Source organism: Aethalodelphis obliquidens, unplaced genomic scaffold (genome assembly GCF_003676395.1).
Source record: "Aethalodelphis obliquidens isolate GAN/ISIS:26980383/991018 unplaced genomic scaffold, ASM367639v1 scaffold40, whole genome shotgun sequence".
Lineage (NCBI taxonomy): Eukaryota > Metazoa > Chordata > Mammalia > Artiodactyla > Delphinidae > Aethalodelphis > Aethalodelphis obliquidens.
Window position 1 is genome coordinate 17,547,027 of NW_020837984.1, and position 20,163 is coordinate 17,567,189.

At 46.9% G+C, this 20,163-nt stretch overlaps 1 protein-coding gene across 8 annotated transcripts in view; it reads right to left on the reverse strand.

Annotated features, from left to right (window-relative positions):
- SFXN5 (sideroflexin 5) overlaps window positions 1-20,163 on the reverse strand; it is a 116,643-nt gene that overhangs the window by 68,689 nt on the left and 27,791 nt on the right. For 7 of the 8 annotated variants that reach the window (XR_003438284.1, XM_027132014.1, XM_027132010.1 and 4 more), the window contains exons 4-6: window positions 7,591-7,617; window positions 7,045-7,099; window positions 5,036-5,061 (exon numbers count right to left, since the gene is read on the reverse strand). Coding sequence is in view for 7 of the 8 variants with exons in the window: in XM_027132014.1 (XP_026987815.1) it covers window positions 5,036-5,061; window positions 7,045-7,099; window positions 7,591-7,617 (108 nt within the window). In the remaining variant the exon portion in view is untranslated. The remainder of the gene's footprint in view (window positions 1-5,035; window positions 5,062-7,044; window positions 7,100-7,590; window positions 7,618-20,163) is intronic. The other variant, XM_027132013.1, reaches the window with a different exon arrangement.

Genomic DNA, 20,163 nt, shown 5'->3' on the forward strand with positions numbered 1-20,163 from the left:
GAGATTTATCAATATTGATAAATGTAGCCCTGTCCTTTATTTTCTTTCCTGTGTTAAGTATTCCATTGCATGACTAAATCATGAATATTTATCCATTCTCTTGATGGACATTTCAGTGGTTTCCTTTCTTTTTGCTATTATAAACAGTGCTGCAAATATTTTCTTTTCATACTTAATGTGTTTTGTGTATGAGGTGAAATCTAATTTTACTTCTTTTTCACATAGGTAGCACCATTTGTTAGATGGTCCATCCTTCTTCTCCACTGATTTGTCAAATATCAAGTTTCCATATGGGTATGGGCATGTTTCCAGACTTTCTATTCTGTTGCAATGATCTATTTGCTTATCTCCAAACCAAAACCAAACTGTCTTATGCTACTTAGTAGGGTGACTCTCCTCTTACCACCTCATTCTTTTTTTTTTTTGGCTGCGTTGGGTTTCCGTTGCAGTGCACGGGCTTCTCATTGTGGTGGCTTCTCTTGTTGCGGAGCACAGGCTGGAGGCACGCGGGCTTCAGTAGCGGTGGGGCGTGGGCTCAGTAGTTGTGGCACGTGGGCTTAGTTGCTCCGTGGCATGTGGGATCTTCCCGGAGCAGGGATCGAACCCACTTCTCCTGCATTGGCAGGCAGATTCTTAATCACTGTGCCACCAGGGAAGTCCCACCACCTCATTCTTGAAAATTGTCTTGGCTGTTCTTGGCCCTTAGCTTGTTCATATAATTTTTAGTATCAACTTGTCAAGTTCCATGAAAAATCCTGCTGAGATTTTGATTGGAATTTTATTGAATATAATTAAATATAATTTGAAGAAAATGGGTATCTCCATGATAATGAATATTCCCACCCAAGGTGATATATTTCTCCATTTATTTAGATCTCCAATGTCCTTCAATAAAGTTTTATAAGTTTTTCCATAAAGATCTTGCACATCCTTTCTTGAATTTATTTTTGGTAACTTATCATACTAAGTGCTATTATAAATGCTTTCTTTTTAAAAAAAATATCATGTTCTAGATGTTTGTTATAGGTTTATAGGCATACAGCAATTATTTTGTATACTTGTCTTACATCCAGAAATCTTATAAAATAGTAATTCCAATAGTTTGCCTATTCTCATGAAAAATTTTGTTTCTTCCTTTCCAATCCTAATACTGGTCATTTATTTTTTCATGTCTTATTGTACTTGTTAGTCTCCTAGGAAAATGCTAGACAGAAGCATTACTATCAGGCATTCTTACCCTGTCCCAGACATTAAGATTTTACCTTTATCTGATTCATCTTTAAGAATGGTTCTTGCTATGGGGTTGGTTTGTTTTGTTTTCTTTTTTCTGACAGATACTGTATTAAGTTAATGAAGCTCCCTTTTAGACCTAACTAACCTTCTCTTTTAAAAAAGATTATAAATGGAGTTATGTTTTATCAAATGATTTTTCTGTATCTACTGAGATCATCATGTTTCTCCTTCAATTTGTTAATGTGATGAACTATATTAATACATCTCTATTACCATTCTTGGTAAATCTTTTTTTTTTTTTTTTTTTTTTGCGGTACGCAGGCCTCTCACTGTTGTGGCCTCTCCCGTTGCGGAGCACAGGCTCCGGACATGCAGGCTCAGCGGCCATGGCTCACGGGCCCAGCCGCTCCGTGGCATGTGGGATCTTCCCAGACCAGGGCATGAACCCACGTCCCCTGCATTGGCAGGTGGACTCTCAACCACTGCACCACCAGGGAAGCCCCTTGGTAAATCTTTTTTGATATATTTTAATACAGTGCTGGATTCAACTTGCTATTATTTCATTTAGACTATGTGTAATTTTGTAAGTGATATTGGCCTATAATTTTTCTTTCTCATACTAACTTCTTTGGTATTGGTCTCAAAGTGCCTCATAAATGAATTGGGGAATATTTCCTTTCTTTTATTCTCTTTAAAGAGTTTTGTAAAGATTGAGTTTGGCTATTCCTTTGAGTGTAGTCACCTGAAAGATCATGGGAGCCTAGTGGTAATTTTTGATTTGTTTGTTACTTCTTTGGTGCATATATTTTAAGCAACTGATCTAATTTCTTTCTATTTACAGGTCTTTTCAAATTCTATATTTCCTCTTGCTAGGCAGTTTTTGGTAACCTGTACTTTCTCAGAAATGTATCCATATTTTCCTAAGTCTTCAAATTTCCTGCCCCAGATTGTTCAGTGCATTTTGATCCTTTAAACTTCTATTATATCTGTAATTATTATACTTTTTAGTCCTAGTATTTTTTATTTGTATCTTCTCTCTTTTTTCTTGCCCAGTATTGCCAGAAATGTCTATTTAATTAGTCCTTCCATAGAAGCTAGGAAGTTACCCTCAAGATATATCTCCAACAATATCAAAACACATGCACAAGACTATCTATTCTTGTATTATTCATATTGGCAAAATAATGGAAATAGTCTAAATGTCCATATGTAGGAAAATAGTTGAATAAATTATGGTACTTCCATGTAGTATACTACTATGCAGCTATTTTAAAAAAAAAAAGAATAAGGAAGATCGCTATAAACTGATACACTGTGATTTCCAGGATATGTCATTAAGCAAAAAAAAACATTGCGCAAAAGGGTTATATAATATGGTGCCTTTTATAGAAAAAAGAAAGGGAAATGTATTTGTATTTGCTTATTTTTACAAAAAGAAATAGGAAGGATAAAATTATTTACTTAGAGAGGTTGGGTGGGAAGGAGGTAGAAGGGATAGAGAGGGAAATGGGGCTTTTATTATGCCTTTTTTACATAGCTTTTGACTTTTGAACTATGTTGACATTTTATATAGTTCCCAAAATAAATCAATAAGAATGGGGAAACATCTGAAATTCAGTGGCAACAGAAATGAATAAACCTAACTGTATATCATATAAATAACATATACACACAGAAGAAAATAACTAATTCAAATAACTTTTTTTTTAATTCAAATAACTTTTGAACACAATTCTCTGACTATATACTCTCAGTAGGATCTATTCAACAGACAAAAAGAACTTCAAAGAAATCTCAAGCTTTACTTAATACATTTGGGGGGGGATTAATACATGTTTGAGTGGCATTAATGTAGCAATTCTGAAATTCTTTTATTTGTATATATAAGATTTAGTAACTGAATAAATACATTGTTGTTGTATTCTCATTCAGGGAGAAGGAAGATGTAGATATGGACTGGAAGGAGGGGAAGAACTCTGAGATGTTGGATTGGAATTAGAGGTATTAGTATATAGTCATGATTTTTAAAAAGTTGTATGTCCTAGCTCTGTCTGCTAAGAGGGCCTAGAAACAATGACACACCAGTAATAATGAGCACACCTAACTATCCAGATTTTGGTTTCTAAATACCATTCCCCTCTGAAAGGAACCAGGGCTCTTTGGAGAAATGGGGTAGAGAAACTACAAGATGAGTTTGGAATATCCATACATTGTGCCAGAAAGTATTGACGTACATACTCATAGCATAAAAAAGACATGTCAAATGGACACTGAAATTGCTTTAAAGGGTTTCTATTGGTCAAATTTGGCACAATTTGTATATAAAAATGAATAATGAAAAAAGTAAATTACTATCCACTGAATACAAAAAATATACAAGACCATACTGATAGTTTTAAAAAAACAAGAAAATGGGAGGCAGAAGGGAAGACCCTTATTTACAGGAGGCTGCCAATTAATAAACATAGAATGAATGATATTTATGAAATATATAGGAAACTTTCAGACTAGGTAAATATCCTGTTCCCAATCAGTTTTTCACTTAGTGGTTTTAACATCTGTTGGTCATTCTTGTCTGTTTCCTGCTTTCGGCTAAGATGAAAAAAAGTTACTATAAACATTTATATATAGATCTTTGTGTGGACATATGTATTCACTTCTCTTGAAGTAAATACCTAAATGTAGGATTGCTGGCTCACATTGTAGTGTATGTTTATAAGAAACTGCAATATCATTTTCCACATACACCTGCCCTGATCCCAATCCCAATTCTAGGATCACATCCCACATTTAGTTGTTATCTCTTTAGCCTCCTCGGTAAAATGCAAGAGAAATGAGGATGTGTGTAGGGGTGTGTGTGTGTGTGTGTGTGTGTGTGTGTGTGTGTGTGCGCGTGTGTGTGTATCTCTATATATATCCTCTAAAAGACTTGTACAATCATGTTCAAAGCATGTTGTTGTAAACTCCAAACTGGCAACAACCCAAATGTCTACCAACAGTAGGATGAATAAAGAAATTTCTATATAGTTATAGCAGTGGAATATTATACAGCCATGAAAAAGAACAAGCAAATACTACATTTAACAGTAAGTCTCATAAACAATTGGGTGAAAGAAACCAAGTCCCCAAAAAGTACATTTATATAAGTGATTCCATTTATATAAAGTTCAATAACAGGCAAAATGAGAATATAATGAAGGAAGGAGTCAGAAAAGTGGTTCCCTGTGAGGTTAGTGACTCAGAGGGGTACATAAGAGGTATCTGAGACACTGGTAATGCGCTATATCTTTATCTAAGTGATATTTACTTAGATGAGCTCACTTTGTGAAAACGTATCAAGCTTTACATTTATGACAAATGCACCCTTTCTGTACATTTGTTTTACTCCAATATAAAAAGATTAACAGTAAGCTTAATCCTGATTTCAAAACAGAATAAAAATAAGGCTGAATTTTCCAGTTTTCAGAAGGCACCCTTACTTTCCGACTTCCCAAGCTTTCTGGGAAAACTTCCCTGTAATCAAACCAGCATGTCCTAATTAACGACAATACTTGAAATGGGAAATATACAGGGATGCAGGCACTTTGAGGCCCTGTTGGGTGTACATTGGCACACGTTCTATGGAAAGAGGTCTGACAATACACATCAAGAGAATTAAAAAGAAATATATGATATTTTCTCCAGTGAGTCCCCTCCAGGAATTTATCCTAAATCAACAACTCAAATATTTATGAACAGCGATGTAAAGTTATACATTAAAAAATTTTTGTAGAAAAGAAAACCCTTTGAAGGTAATACTTACAATTGGCGTCCCAAAAGGAATGTAACCTGTGAGAGGACAGAGAGAAGAGTTGGGTTTTATAATCCCATCTGACTCTGCCCCACCTGCCTTTCAACTGTGAGGCCAGAGAGACTTCTGGCCTTGGCCTTGGCAGTGGCCCCAGGGAGAGGGCTCAGGTCAGTTAAGCGGGAGGCACCTCTAGCCCCAGACCTTTTCCCAGCCCAGCCCTCCCCAAGACAGAGGGCTCCCCTGTGTCCCCCAACCTCCTTGTCTCTGTTCCCCTCAGTCCTCACTCGCCCCCAAAGCCAGGGGCCCATTCCTGAAGGAGGCGCCCGTGGCCGGGGCGCCGCCACTCTGCACTTGGTGGTCCTCCCACGATTTCCTCCGGGAGCCACGAAGCCCCGCCAACCTCACCACAATGTCTCTGGAGGCCCTGGGACGTCCTCCTCCTTCCCTCAGCCTGTCTTTCTAAAACACACCCTTACTTTCTCAGCTTCATGACCATTTCTGGAAAGGGCATTCCCTACCCACCTGAGATGTGTGCCTCCAAGTGCCAGAGCTCTTTGAATCTCTAGGGCCCTGGCTGGACATCTCAGCAGAGCAGGAAAGGGCCGGCATGAAGTGCAGCTGGGCCCTGGCCGTCTCCCCACGGCTCAGGGCCCCCAGACTGTGGCAAGGCCCCCTCCCCCAGCCTCACTGCTGTAGGTGGGCATCCTCCTGTCCCAGCCACTAACTTACAGCAGCCAGTCAGCTGGTGGCCCAGCAGCAGGGAACCACAATTGCACGGGTTACGTCTAGAGCAAAGGTTGGTGTCCTGCGTGTGCATATTTGTACACATGAGCCGGCACTCTCCTACCAGGGAGAGGAGAGAGGCCCAAAGACTGATCAGAGAATCGCAGAATAAGCCAGTCTCGGGGGGAGAGCCTGCTATGGCCCCACGCAGGCACTGGGGAGGACCTGCAGCCGCAGCTACGAGAGCCTTCACCGCCTTGGAGTTCCTTACGGCAAAGCAAGGGTCACCGGGCACTAACTGCCCGTTTGCACAATGACATGTGCTTGTCTGTTCTCTCAGCCCCATGAGTTCAGGCTCTCTGAGGCAGCGGTGGGGGGGCCTGACTAACCTCCTGGACTGAGAACACCCACTGGTAGGGACCCTTCCTCCAGCCGCCTGAGGGCTTCCCAAGGCAGCAGCCACCAGCCCTCCCACCCGCCCTGTGACTCAGGGGTGGGGGGTACACTCTGTAGCACTGAGAAACGGCATGGAGGAGGCAACAGCACACTAGTGTGAGTCTGACCTCTGCTGTGTGACTCTGGACAAAGCCCTTAGCCTCTCAGAACCGTAGGCAGGACAACCACGCCGGCCCCAGCCAGTGTATGGGCAAGTGCTTTCTAGGCCATTAAGCTCTACGTAACAGAGCTGTCCCTCTAGTGACCACAGGGCAGGGACTTCCTGAGGGCAGGGATCTTATACCCATTCTTCCATTACCCTCTCTACCCACTGGTCTCCACAGAACAGGAATCCGCCTCCCTGTGTGTGTAGTGGTACAAACGTAGTGCATACACTCAGAAGGGCAGGCTAAAAGTAGGATCAGAGACAAGGGAGTTAGTCTGGGGGTTACCTGCATGAAAAGGCTGAGTAGGGAGCAGGGCTTGGAAGGAAGGCACTCAGTGTGCACAGATAAGAGAGGAGTGGCTCATGGAAGGCAGGGCTTGCCCTAGAAGGCGTCACCCTGGGGCTGCTGCTGAGTGAATGGGGTGTAACCTGGCATTGGGGGCACCAGATTCACCTGTGGAGGCCTCGATTCTACCCCAACTGCTCAGGCAGAAAAGGCAGACAGGCACATTTTAAAAGCTCCATAGGCTGGCCAGTCCTGTACAGTTGAGCCAAAGTGACCATGCAGGTGCGAGTGTGGTGGTGTGTGTAACAGGCTCTGTACGTCCCTCAAGCCAAGCGCATCTGGACACTCCTGGAGCTGTGACCATTGTAATTGGCCCAGGCTAGGCAGAACCAGAGGTTCCCAAGGGCTTACCTGACATTCTAAAGGGCATGAAGATCTTCTCATTGGTGTCCGGGTGTAGAATAGCCTGGCAAGAGCCGGGAACAGAGCACAGGGTGACAGCTGGGGAGGGAGATGGGACATGGGAGGGGGGAGGGGGAGGACAGCTCCCCCAGGAAGACTTAGGTGGCCAATGGCTGTATCCCACCTTGCCTTGTGGCCAGTCAATCCTTCCCACCACTCGGGGCAAGAGAAAACCAAACATGGGCCATAAACAGAGCTTCTCCTCCTAACTAGTGCTCAAAGCTGAATGCAGCACAGAGCCGACCATGTCTACCTTGCAGGCCCTCTGTCCCCCATGCCACGCACACAACAGGCCCACAATAAGGGTTTTGTGGAAGGAGCCCATGGGGAAGGAGGTCAGGGGGCCCAGGGAAAGGCAGGCTGACCTGAGCTCTAGTCTTCAGAAATTCAGACCCAGGTGCTGGGGAAGAAAGAAGGGGGGTCGGGCCAGGGCAGGGCAGGGCAGGGTCTCTGAGAACAGCAGAAGGGAAGGAAAAGAATCTAAAATTGAATTACCTGCTTGATTTTCTGTGCACTCCAGAGCTGGAAGGAAGGAAGGGAAAGAGAGAGAGAAAGGAAAAGAAAAGAAAAAACAAAGATTAAAAGCACGTATCAGTTTAAGGTCTCAAAGCCACATTTTCTAACCAAGAGATCCAGCTGGGGATCTCAAACAGATTTTTTTTTTTTTTTTTTTTTTTTTTTGTGGTACGCAGGCCTCTCACTGTTGTGGCCTCTCCCGTTGCGGAGCACAGGCTCCGGACGCACAGGCTCAGCGGCCATGGCTCACTGGCCCAGCCGCTCCGCTGCATGTGGGATCCTCCCGGACCGGGGCACGAACCCGTGTCCCCTGCATCGGCAGGCGGACTCTCAACCACTGCGCCACCAGGGAAGCCCCTCAAACAGATTATTTAAACCGAGGGTTCTCAATTCTGGCTGTGCCGTAAAATTACTTGAGGAATTCTTCCAGCATTTTCCTAACGCTCCCTAGTTCATTTTAAGGTGTGGCCAGGTAAGAAGCCCTGATTTAAATGAAGATACTTCAGCTGTCTCCCAGAATCACTAGAGGCAGCACAGCATAATTTTTCAGAGCTACACAGACTGCCTGGATCCCTGGATTTGCCACTTCTACCTCTGAGCCTCAATTTCCTCATCTGTAAAATGGGGTTAATAGCTGTGCTCTAACATTGTTGAAGAGGCGTATGAAAAGTGCCTGGAGCAGTGCTGAACACATAGTAGGTACTTTACAAGTGCTAAATCTTGTAGATATTATTATTCCTATTTTTGTTATTGTTATAAGAAGGTTGTGTGCTTTCAAATGAATGAGGAGGTTGTCTCTTCCAGCACAGCATGGGGTTGGGCTGGAGAACAATTTGTCAATTCCTTCAAATGATAAAAATACTGCATTTCATTGACTCTAAGACATCGTTGATCCTAAGACATACTATTATGTGCCACTAAGAAAGAAAACTATGGGGCTTCCCTGGTGGCGCAGTGGTTAAGAATCTGACTGCCAATGCAGGAGACACGGGTTTGAGCCCTGGTCCCAGAAGATCCCAGGTGCTGTGGAGCAACTAAGCCCGTGTGCCACAACTACTGAGCCCACGCTCTAGAGCCCACGAGCCACAACTACTGAGCCCACGTGCCATAACTACTGAAGCCCGTGTGCCTAGAGCCCGTGCTCCCCAACAAGAGAAGCCACCGCCATGAGAAGCCCCCGCACCACAACAAAAGAGTAGCCCCCACTCGCCGCAACTAGAGAAAAGCCCGCATGCAGCAATGAAAACCCAATGAAGCCATAAATTAATTAATTTAAAAAAAAAAAAGGTTTTCCCTAGTGGTGTAGTGGTTGGGAGTCCACCTGCCGATGCAGGGGACACAGGTTCGTGCCCCGGTCCGGGAAGATCCCACATGCCACGGAGTGGCTGGGCCCGTGAGCCATGGCCGCTGAGCCTGCACGTCCGGAGCCTGTGCTCCGCAACGGGAGAGGCCACAACAGTGAGAGGCCTGCGTACCGCCAAAAAAAAAAGAAAACGGTGGCATAACGCCAAGACGTCCATCAGTTAAAAGATTCATCCCATTTAAGAGATGATAAAATGTGATAAAATAGCCTTTTTAGAATCAAGAAAATATAGCAAGTAAAATTTTACATTGTGGGCAAACCAAAGGCCAGTGCATTTTTAACAGAGCAAGAAGGGTATGAGGTAAGAGGGGAGACGTGGTCAGCATTGATGTTTAAAGTTTTATAACGGAATAGTTATGTTTCATTTATACGGCAATGTTGTCATCTGCGATATAAAGTAAGCTGCAGAATGCTACTGGGTAGCAATAATAGAGTTATAAAATTGATATACAGATCTTCTTCAACTTACAGTGGGGTTATGTGCCAATAAACCCATTGTAAGTTGAAATTATTTAACATTCCGAAAGTACCAAACGTCATAGCTTAGCCTGGCCCACCTTACATGTGCACAGAACACTTACATTAGCCTACAGTTGGGCAAAGTCATCTAACACAGAGGCTACTTTATAATATAGTACTGAATATCTCATGTAATTCATTGAATACTGTACTGAAAGTGAAAAACGGACTGGTCGTGTGGGTGCACAATGGTTCTAAGTGTATGGGTGGTTTCCCTCTCGATCTCGTGGCTGACTGGTAAATGCGGCTCGCTGCCTCCCCAGCATCACGAGAGTATCAGACCACGTAACACCAGCCAGGAAAAGATCAAAATTCACAATTCAAAGTACAGTTTCTACTGAATGCATATCGTTTTCAGACCGTCATAAAGTCTATAAATTGTAAGTTGAGCCATCATAAGTCAAGGACCATCTGTATTAAAGTTTATGCATTTTACTAACAGCAGTCCCTTAAGCCTAATGCACAGCCTAATCGCTCTGATTTTAGATACATTTCAAACATATTTGATTGTCTGCTATTCCAGACCCAGAAAGATTAGAGGCAGTAGATTTTTTTCTTAATTATATTTGAGGAACAGAGGGGACTAAAGAAAGAAAAACCAAATGTAGAATCACTGTTAGCCAAAGACGGTATGTGAGAGCATAACAGCAGAGAGGTAAAAAAAATGATAAAAGGTTGATCTTTCTTTGCTCAGAAAGTGCCTTCTGCAGTGCATCCCACCACGTCCCAGCATCATCCCAGGTGTGACCCCAGGCCCTGGGCACAGACTCCTAACACCCCACGCTCTCCACCCCAAATCAGAATCTCCTGGGTCCGGGTCCCCTCACCTTGTACAGTCATAGCCCAGCCCCTCAGAGCAGGGGCCTGCCTTTGAGTGCCAGCCCCCACCATCTCCTAGAGCCATGCACACAGCAAATCTAAAGCTATTTATTTTTTTTAAAAATTCAAGATCTCTTCATACAATTCTTATAAATAAAGAAAAAAAATCCCCATGATTCTGATGAACAGCCTGGGCTGAAAACACTGATCTAAGACATTAAAGAACAGTGTAAAGAGCAGGTGTTAGGACCAGGCAGCCTGCATTCCAATCACTTACTGGATGTGTGGCCCTGGGCAAATTACTCTGCCTCCATGCCTCAGTTTCTCCATTAGTACAATGGGGTGCTGTAAGGGCAGGGCGGGGACTATGCTTGGTGCTCCTGGCAGCTGGCATTTCACTTTGGGCACACAGCTAAGTCTATGCATTCCACCCTCCCCCACAGTCAGATGGCCTCACATGGCCGGGTTCTAGCTAATGGACTGTGGGTGGAAGTGGAGTTCACCACTTCCAGGCTTGGCCCCAAAGCCTCCCACAGAGCATCCAGAGGAGGACAATGAGGCCCTAGAAGACAGTAAAGCCATGAGGTAAAAGGAGCCTGGCCCCTGGACAACGGCATGTGCCAAGTTCCTGAGCTGCACTGGACTCTGACATGAGTGAGAAACAGACCTTACTGTATAAGTCCCTGAAATCCAGGGGTTGTTTGTTACAAGCACTTGGCTTATACTGACTGATACAGAGGTTCACTGACACACGCATAGCTGAAATACTTGGCCCCTAGATCATGCTCCATAAATGCCTAACATAGAGGGGAAGTCAGTCAAATTAGCAGTATTTTTTTTTTTTTTTTTTTTTTTTTTTTTTTTTTCGTTTCGGGGGCCTCTCACTGCTGTGGCCTCTCCCGTTGCGGAGCACAGGCTCCGGACGCGCAGGCTCAGCGGCCATGGCTCACGGGCCCAGCCGCTCCGCGGCATGTGGGATCTTCCCGGACCGGGGCACGAACCCGTGTCCCCTGCATCGGCAGGCGGACTCTCAACCACTGCACCACCAGGGAAGCCCGAGCAGTATTTTTTAAAAGGACTTAATTATTTTTCAAAATAACTTCATCTCTATTGTCTTATTCTTACAACATGCCTGTGAGGTGGGTAGACTACTTTCAGACAAAGCAACTCATCTCAGAGAGACTAAGTGACTCAGCCATGGTTCCAGGGGCCTGGTGGCAGGATGGAGATGGGCACCCAAGCCTCCTTGCCTCCAGACTTGTGTCCCCCCTGTTCTCCAGGGGCCCTCTGGAGCACACTGATGTCTGGTCTGGCCAGGGTGACAGCCAGGCCTGAGGCACGAGAAGAGGAAGAAGTTTGGCTGACATCATCTGAGGTCCCAGAACCTCCCTTTGCAGCCGGGCAGCAGACGCTCCTCCCCAGCACCTGTTCCTCCCCTCCCGCCCAAGTCCAGCCAAGCAGCCCCTGTAATCCACAGCTGCATCTGTGTCCCTCAGATTCAAGGGCTGCCTTCTCCGCCCCCACCCAGAGAGCAGTGATGGAGACTCAGGCAGCACCGGCTCAGCAGCAAAGGCAGAAGTTCAGCAGGGGTGGGAGCAGGCAAGGCCAGAAGCCCAGAGCTCACAGGCGTGTTCTCCAACGGCGATGACACCTCCACCCACGGCCCAGGCAGGCTAGTGTCACAGATAAGTGGCAATGGTCCCATTAACTATTTGAGTCCCACACTCAGAAATCTGTTTCCATAGGACGGGTGAGAAAAGTAAAGCTCAGAACCACGCCCAGGGTCTCGGAGGTGGAGCCAGAACTACAGCTCGTGACCGGGGACGCAGACTCGTTCAGTCACATTTAGTGAATAAGTGCTACGCGTCAGATACCTTTCTCAGGGCTTTGTACATATTAACTTATTAATCTCCTCAACAACCCTATGAGGCAGGGACCAGTATATCTCCCATTTTATAGATGTGGAAACCGAGGCACTGAGATATTTAGTGATTTGCCCACAATCCCACGGCAGCACTGGGATTTGAACCTGATCAGTCTGGTTCCATAACCCCCACTCTTGAATCCCCATGCGCCGTCTCTAAATGCTAGCATACCAGTGCACACTGTTCTGTCCCTTTAGGCATCTAGTATATATATGTGGAGATCTTTCCACATTACAGCATGGAGAGCAGCCTTATTCTTCCTAACAGAAACGTTGAATGAATATATTGTAAACTGCACCCTATTGGTGGACTTTTAAGCTACTTCTCATCTTTTCCTTATTGTGGTAAAATATAAATAACATAAAATTTACCATTTAACCATTTTTAAGTGCAGTTCGGTAGCATTAAGTACATTCACATTGTTGTACACCACCAACCATCTCCAGAATTTTTTCATCTTCCCCAACTGAAACGCTGTACCCAGTAAGTACTAACACCCCAGTACTCCTTCCCTCAGCTCCTGGCAACTACCATTCCACTTTATGTCTCTGTGAATTTGACCACTCTAGATATTTCATATAAGGAGAATCATACAATATTTGTCCTTTTGTCACTGTCCCATTTCTTGCTATTACAACCATGCTCCACTGAATGTGCCTGGAGTTATCACTGTTATATCATTAGCACTTAAAGGAAAAGGATAAATGTATGCAGATATCTCTGGCAGGATACAGAAGAAACTGATGGTTACCCTAGGGAGAAGTGGGAAACTGGGAGACAGGGAAAGGGAAACTTTTTTTTTTTTTTTAACATCTTTATTGGGGTATAATTGCTTTACAATGGTGTGTTAGTTTCTGCTTTATAACAAAGTGAATCAGTTATACATATACATATGTTCCCATATCTCTTCCCTCTTGCGGAAACTTATTTTTTATTCTATACTTTTTTGATAGCTTTAGAATTCCGTAGATTGTTCACGTGTTACCTACTCAAAAATGATTGTTAAAAATTTAAGAGTAACCACTAGAAAAATAGAAATAGCAGGCACAACTTCCAAGCCCCTTATTGACCTCTATGGCATAGACTGTTAACTTTCCGACAAAACCTATGCCCCTTCGTCCACAGTAATAGAAAGGTAGCGGGCAGGTGGCTGACCTGCTGCACTACACTTCCCAGCCTCCTTTGCAGTTAGGCTTATCCATGTGACTGAGTCCTCCAGTGGCATCCGAGGGGAAGTGAGATGTGCCTTTGTCTGGCTAGCACCTCCCAGCCTATACTTGCTGTCACCTGCCTGTGAGCCAGAGCAAGGATGTGGCTGCAGTGCAGCCTGGGCTGTGCAGAGAGGAGGACCCAAGGAGATGGTGGAGAAACATGATGGAAGGAGCCTGGGTTCCTGAATGATCCTGTGGAGCAGAGCCACCTGCCCACCTGGAACTCAAACTATTGCATGGGAGAGAGATAAACGTCTGTCTTATTTGAGCTGGTGTGTTTTGAGATCATTTCATTACAGCAGTTAGTATAGCCCTAACTAAGGTAACCCATTTGGGGTTTTGGGAAACTGTTTCCCATGATGTCAGAGAAGCCTTTCCAGTGGAGGGAGGAAGGAGCACTAAGTAGTGTTGAGGCTCTTCTCATGGCATCTGGCAGTGCTCCCATCTCAGGAGGTTTTGGGGTGAGGTGGGAGGGACAGCTCCATTTTAAACTAAACTTCCTAGTCACGACCTGATCTCATTTGGGTTCATCCCATCTCCAGGCTGCAGCAATAGTCAGGGTCGCAGATCTGGGGCCTGGCTTAGCCACTAACTCACATGGTCTTCCTGTGCCAGTCACCTCACTCCTTAGACTTACATTGTTTTTTTGAATTAATCATACAGGAGGTGGAAGCTAGTCCCTCCAGGGTCCCTTCTCGTCTGATGATGCCTGGCCCAGCTTACAGAGATCCCAGGACAAGGCGTCTGGTCTGACTCTTCGGGTCTGGGCTTTTCCCTGGGACCTGCTGGACCCATGGGGCAGATGCTGGATGCAGAAATGGCAGCAGACACCACCCACAAGCCAAGAGCTGGTTGCTAGTTTGCAGTTTAATGAGCCAGCCCTGCAAACAGGTTACAGGCAAGGATAGTCCTGGAATGTAAAGCATTTGATGAGAGGCCAAAGGAGATGCAATGGACAGTCCATCCACATTGAGAATCTAGGACAGGGAGGCCCCCGTGTCTTCTGTCAGCCCACCAAAGCAGCTCCGCTTTAAAGTACAATTCCTCAGTGTGACCTGATCTCCTTTGGGCTCAGTCATCTCTCCCTGTGCCTCTGGCTGAACATTAAAAAGTGCAACCCTGATCCCTTAGAACTTACTGGCTGCAGCAACAAACCAGTGCGGATGTGAGACTTTGGACCTTTCTTGATTTCTCAACTTGGAGAATGAGGACACAGAGGGTGTGGGGAAACAGCTGGGTGAAAGGTTGCTGGAACAATGCAGAAGTTTGCTGATTTCAGAAATGGCCTAAGTCTCAGCTGAGCTGCCATCTGAACCTATTAGAAACCCAGTGTAGAAGCCAAGGGAGGGGTAGAGAGTGGGCTCCAAACAAGCTTCAGGAGGAGAAGCCCTGCCTTCTCAGGGCAGAGACCTCTAGTGCCCAGACCCCAGATGGAGGAGTCACTGCCCAGGCCCTGTCCCCAGTCTGGCTCCTTCCCCTCCCCAGTCTGGTTCCTTCCAAGCTGCTTCTCCAAACCTCTGAAGCAGCAAAGACAGAGCCTATTTAAAACAACCTCCAGAAGGTAATTAAACAGAGCCTGAAGGGGATCCTTCTGTAAGGCAGAGGATGCCTCCATAAAACAACAAGAAATCTTCTTAATTTATCATTTGGGCCAATCCCATTATTCCTCACCATTAATTTTGTTGCCATGGTTACTCCCAGGTAATAGATACAAATGCATATCTATGTGGGGCAAAGGTACTCCCCAGTTCTACAGATGAAAGGAGAAGGAACATCCCCGCTCATTCTGCTACGTAACACATTAGCAGTCGCGAATTTCGTGTACACACAGCTTCTGTCTCTTAAGAGGCCAGACCCTGCAGTCAAACCATTTTCTGGGAATTGGAATTCCAGATCTCCTACTTGTGATTTGGGGCAATTTACTTAATCTTTTTGAGCCTCCATTTCCTCATTTGTGATATAGGAATATGAATACTTACTTTCAAGGTTCTTGTGACGATTAAAGAAAATTCATTTATCCAACAAATATTTATTGAGCACCTGTTATTTGCTGGGCGCTGCTCTAGGCACTAAGAATATATCAGTGAAAACAGAGACCAAAAATCTCTGCTTCTGTAGAGCTCACATGCTTGAGCGGACAAACAATAAAAATAATAAAAAGTAAATTTTCTCATATGTTAGAAGGATGAGGGCTTCAAGAAACATGGGAAAGTAGGACAGGGTAAGGATAGGGAGTGTGTACTAGCAGCAAGGATGGATTTTTTAAAAAATGTATTGCAGTAGGGTCCTCGCAAAAGGAGGGGTGAAGGATGGGGAATACTCAGGGGACACAGGAACACAGTGACATGACCAGGGCCACAGCTCCTGTCATAGGGGAGAGGGGTGAAAAGACCAGGGCTGGAGCTGGGGTGGTAGAGGGAAGGGTGAGACACTGAGGTTGCATTCCCCCACCCCCAGAAGCACCTCTAGTCCCTGGATCCCCCCCACTGGCCATGGACCCCCAAAATTCCATCTCTTGTCCTGCCTCTGACCCTAGTGGCTCCTTCTTTTGCTTCCCTTGACTTTTCTTTCCCCGGAGAAATTCTCAAGTAGGATGATGTATAGTAAGGTGGTCAGTGTAGTTTTCATTGAGGTGACTTTGGAGGAAATACCTGAAGGAGGGAGTGAGGCCATGCAGATATCTGGTTGGAGATTATTCTGTCCAGCAGAACAGCCAGTGCAAAGGCCCTGAGGCAGAATGGGCCTCCCCAGCATGTTTGAGGGACATCAAGGAGGCCAGTGTGACTGAAGTGGACTGAATAAGGGAAAGAGTAGTAGGAGACAAAATCAGAGAGGAATTGGGGTGTTGCAGCTTGTGCTAAGGACTGTGGCTTTTACTCTGAGTTTTTACTAGAGCTGTGGTTCTTAACAGGAGGGCAGTTTTTCACCAGGGGCCATCTGGTAATGTCTGGTTGTCATTAACTGGTACCCAGTGGGTAGAAGCCAGGGGTGTTGCTAAATGTCCTACAGTGCACAGGACAGCCCCCACGACAAAGAACCATCCAGCCCCAAATGCCAATCGTGCTGAGGCCGAGAAACCCTGAAGCAGAGAACCGTGTCATGTATATTCTCACAGATCACTCTGAGTACTATATTGGGAATGAGCAGAGGGGGCCCAGGCAGAATGGGGAGACCACCCAGGAGGCCACCACAATGACCCAGCCAAGAGATGAGTCTACAGCACCCAGTACAACTCCTAGCACATCATACATATGCTTCAGCTGATACTAATCACTTGCCTATTTTGTGCTAACGATAAGGGCCAACCTGTAGCTGCCCCAGAGGGGCTGGGTGCTGGTCAGGACCCCAGAAGTCTCTGGCTAGGGGTCAGGGTAAGAGGGGGATGTCAGCCAAGCTTCTGACAATCCTGCAGATACCCAGAGAAGATTCAGGGTGCAAGTATTTTTAACTCTCCAGTATCTTCTCTTCTATTTTCAGCAAAGCCCAAACACAGCTGACCCCATTTCTGCTCTGCCAGGGGAGGAGACTGGCAGTATCTCTTACATCTCTGCTGCCCTTTCTTGGCAGGCTGCAGGCAGAATCCATCCTACATGGGGCCTCTGAGCAACCAATATGCTATGCTGGGTGCTGCGTAGGCTCGGAGTCAGGTGGGCGGGTTTCCAGCCTCTGGGGAATGTGTAATGAGGGGCCAGAACAGCCACTCAGAAGCCTACGGTGGCTCCCAGAGAGCTGCCCCCCTCACTCCTGACCACCCCAGTCGCTCCCAAGCTGGTTTCCTTATCGGCAATTACCCCTCCCCATCTACCTGGCACAGAATGATCCGATCACAGTTCCACTGTCCTGCACCTCCCTTGCTGCGGTACAACACAGCCAGCATCTCTCTGGGTTTCAAAAACTTTCACAACCTGGCCCGAAACTTCCCAGCTTCCTCTCTCAACTTCTCTCCCTCTCTCTTTCTCTCATCACGCTCTCTCTCTCTCTTCACTCTACTTCTCGGCCTTTGTCTGTGACTTACGGGGATGTCCGTCCCAGGCCTTGGGTCTCTCCCTACATTCTACATCCAACCACTTGCGTTCCCCTGCATGAAGCCCTTCCTCAGCACCTACGTTCTCAGGAGTCTCTCACCACTGAACTCCCTCTACCGTAGCGTAACTCCAAACTGCCTCGCCACCAGCCTACCTCCAGGCGCCTGCTTACCTGTGCACCTGCGCGGGAGCTAGCTGCGTGAGGGCAGGAACCTGCCCCGCGCCCACCTGCCGCAGCGCCTTTCACGTACCGGGTGCCCCACAGATGCCCATGACCTGGCCTGGCAGGGTTAACCGCACAGTGTGACTAGGGCTGCGAGACGTGCACACACACCAAGCTCCTCTGACAGCACCCCTACCCCCCCGCCACTCACTCTGCCCCGTGTTAGCACACACATTCCACTCCAGAGTATCACCTTCCCTTCCAAATCCACCTTCAGATAGTGGGTGAGAGATGGGCATTGGATCTTCCAGGCCCAGCGTTCCTGTCCCACCACATACTAGTTATGTGACCTGAGGTAAGTAATATAATCTCTCTGAGCCTCCCTTTTCTTACCTTTAAAATGGGGTTAATGTAGGCATCTACCAAACAGCGTTTCTGTGAAGATTAATTGAGTTAATACTTGTAAAGTGCAAATATTAACATGGCTCCTGGCCCTTGGTGAGCTCACAGTGAGTGGTGCCTCATTACCATGGGGGAGCGTTCCATATTGAACCCCACCCATCTCCATCCACGTCAAACCATTCCAGCAAGGTCCTGGCATATAAAATGCACACAGCACAGCAAACATCCAGAAACTTAGCTGCCCGGGCTTACGTTTTTGCTCCCATCTATGGCTTTGTTGTTTAACTGATAGCTGCAGTCCTTATTAGGGTTCCTAGCCCATCAAATTTCTACCTGTCAAGCCCAAAGAGTAAATTATACTTATTTTTATTTTATCCTCAGGACTAATTTTTCATCAGTATAGCAACTTTTCAACAAGTTAACAGTCTCTGGAGGAGATATCGGTCACCTGCTAACCAAGGCCATCGGGGGGAATAAACTATCAATCTGCTTGCACGAACCCCCTGGTGGGATGTTGTAACTGGAGGGCAGGTTAGATAACAAAATAGTGCATAGGATACCCAGTGGTGCCCATGACATCAGGACAGGCCCACAGGCATCAAGACACAGCCACGGGCTTCTGACTCACACACCTGCAAAAGGACATCAGGGCAGGCACAGAGCCCAAGAACACAAAAGGCCACTCTCCACAATGAAGTCAAGAACCATCCCCATCTACCTGGCACAGAATGATCTGATCTGTGCTCTTCAGACAGCACAGGCATGACCCTTGAGCAGGGCCAGCCTGAACCAGGAATGGGGACTTCATGAATTCCCGACCACTGAGGCTTCCCCAGATCCTGAGCTGGTATGTCACCACCCTTCCTTTCTTCCTGTGGCTCTGGAAGCCAGAGGGGTTGTGGCTCTGCAGATGAGGCCCAGGGAGGGAAGTACTGTGAGATCTGCAGCAGAGCCCAATCCCAATGCTCTGGGGTGCCAGGAGGGCGGGGGACAGGCAATCTGTTTATGGGGGGACTGAACAGCAGGCTCACACCTAGAGCACTGTGCTACCCAGCCTCCAGATGGACACTGCAGGCATTACCGACGTGAGCCAGAACCGGGAAGTACAGCTAGTGCCAGGGCCCCCCCACCCTCTCCCCTCCTCCCAGCTCCCTGGAGGCACATGGGGGCTTTCAGGATAGAAAACAAAGGAGGCCCAGGAAACAAGACAGGCAGCTTTAAGCTACTGAAGGGAGCAAAGAGGGGAAACATGGCCTCATTCCCCAAACTCTGAAAGCAGGAAGGAGTCCCAAGGGGTGAAGACAGGCTAGAGGGGAGCTTGGGCTGGGAGCAGACACAGGATCAGGAAGGACCCGGAGGCTGGACCACCCCTGACAGGTCCACGAGGAACTGCCACAGTCTGAGGACTACTCTGGCCTAGAGAGGGGCGTGTCAGGTCACACCACCCAGGCTCCTCAGTGCCCACGGCCAGAGGGCAGCACCACGCTCAGGAATGGGGAGATCCCAGCCTGCCCTCCCTGCTGACGGCTGCCCCCAACTCAGCAGGCAACACAGACACCTGAAGATGGACCCTGCCTTACCAGCACTGCAGCAGCTCACGTCACTTCCAGGGCCCCGCACAAGGACATCGGCCAAGGGGCTGCCTCTGTTGGCACCTCTGCCCTCCCTCCACGTTGTGGGCTGCAGTCCAGCACATTCGCCTGTCCCTTCCTCTGGAGGCCCCATCCTCTCTGTGTCCATGATGTGCTTCCTCGCCTGGACTCCTCCTATCCACCATCTCCTCCTCACCAGACCCTACTCACCCCTCAAGTCTCAGGCTAGAAATCTCTTCCAGACTCCCCTAGTCTGGGCAGGTTACTCCTCCCTCTGCTCTCCCACAGCATCATGTGTTTTCATTGTCATTGCCTAGATCCTGGGGAGTCCACGAGGCAGGACCCTCCTCTAGCTTTTCCCCTCCTCTCTCCCCAGGCCCTAGCACCAACACTGGCCTGTAGGTGCTCCAACAAACTGGACTGGGGAGGGCTGATGGCTTAGCTACCCACCCTATGGAACACCCCACCAGGTACTAGTGTGTCATGTGGCAGCACAGGGCCTCAGCTTGGGCTTTGTACCTAAAGGTGCTAGA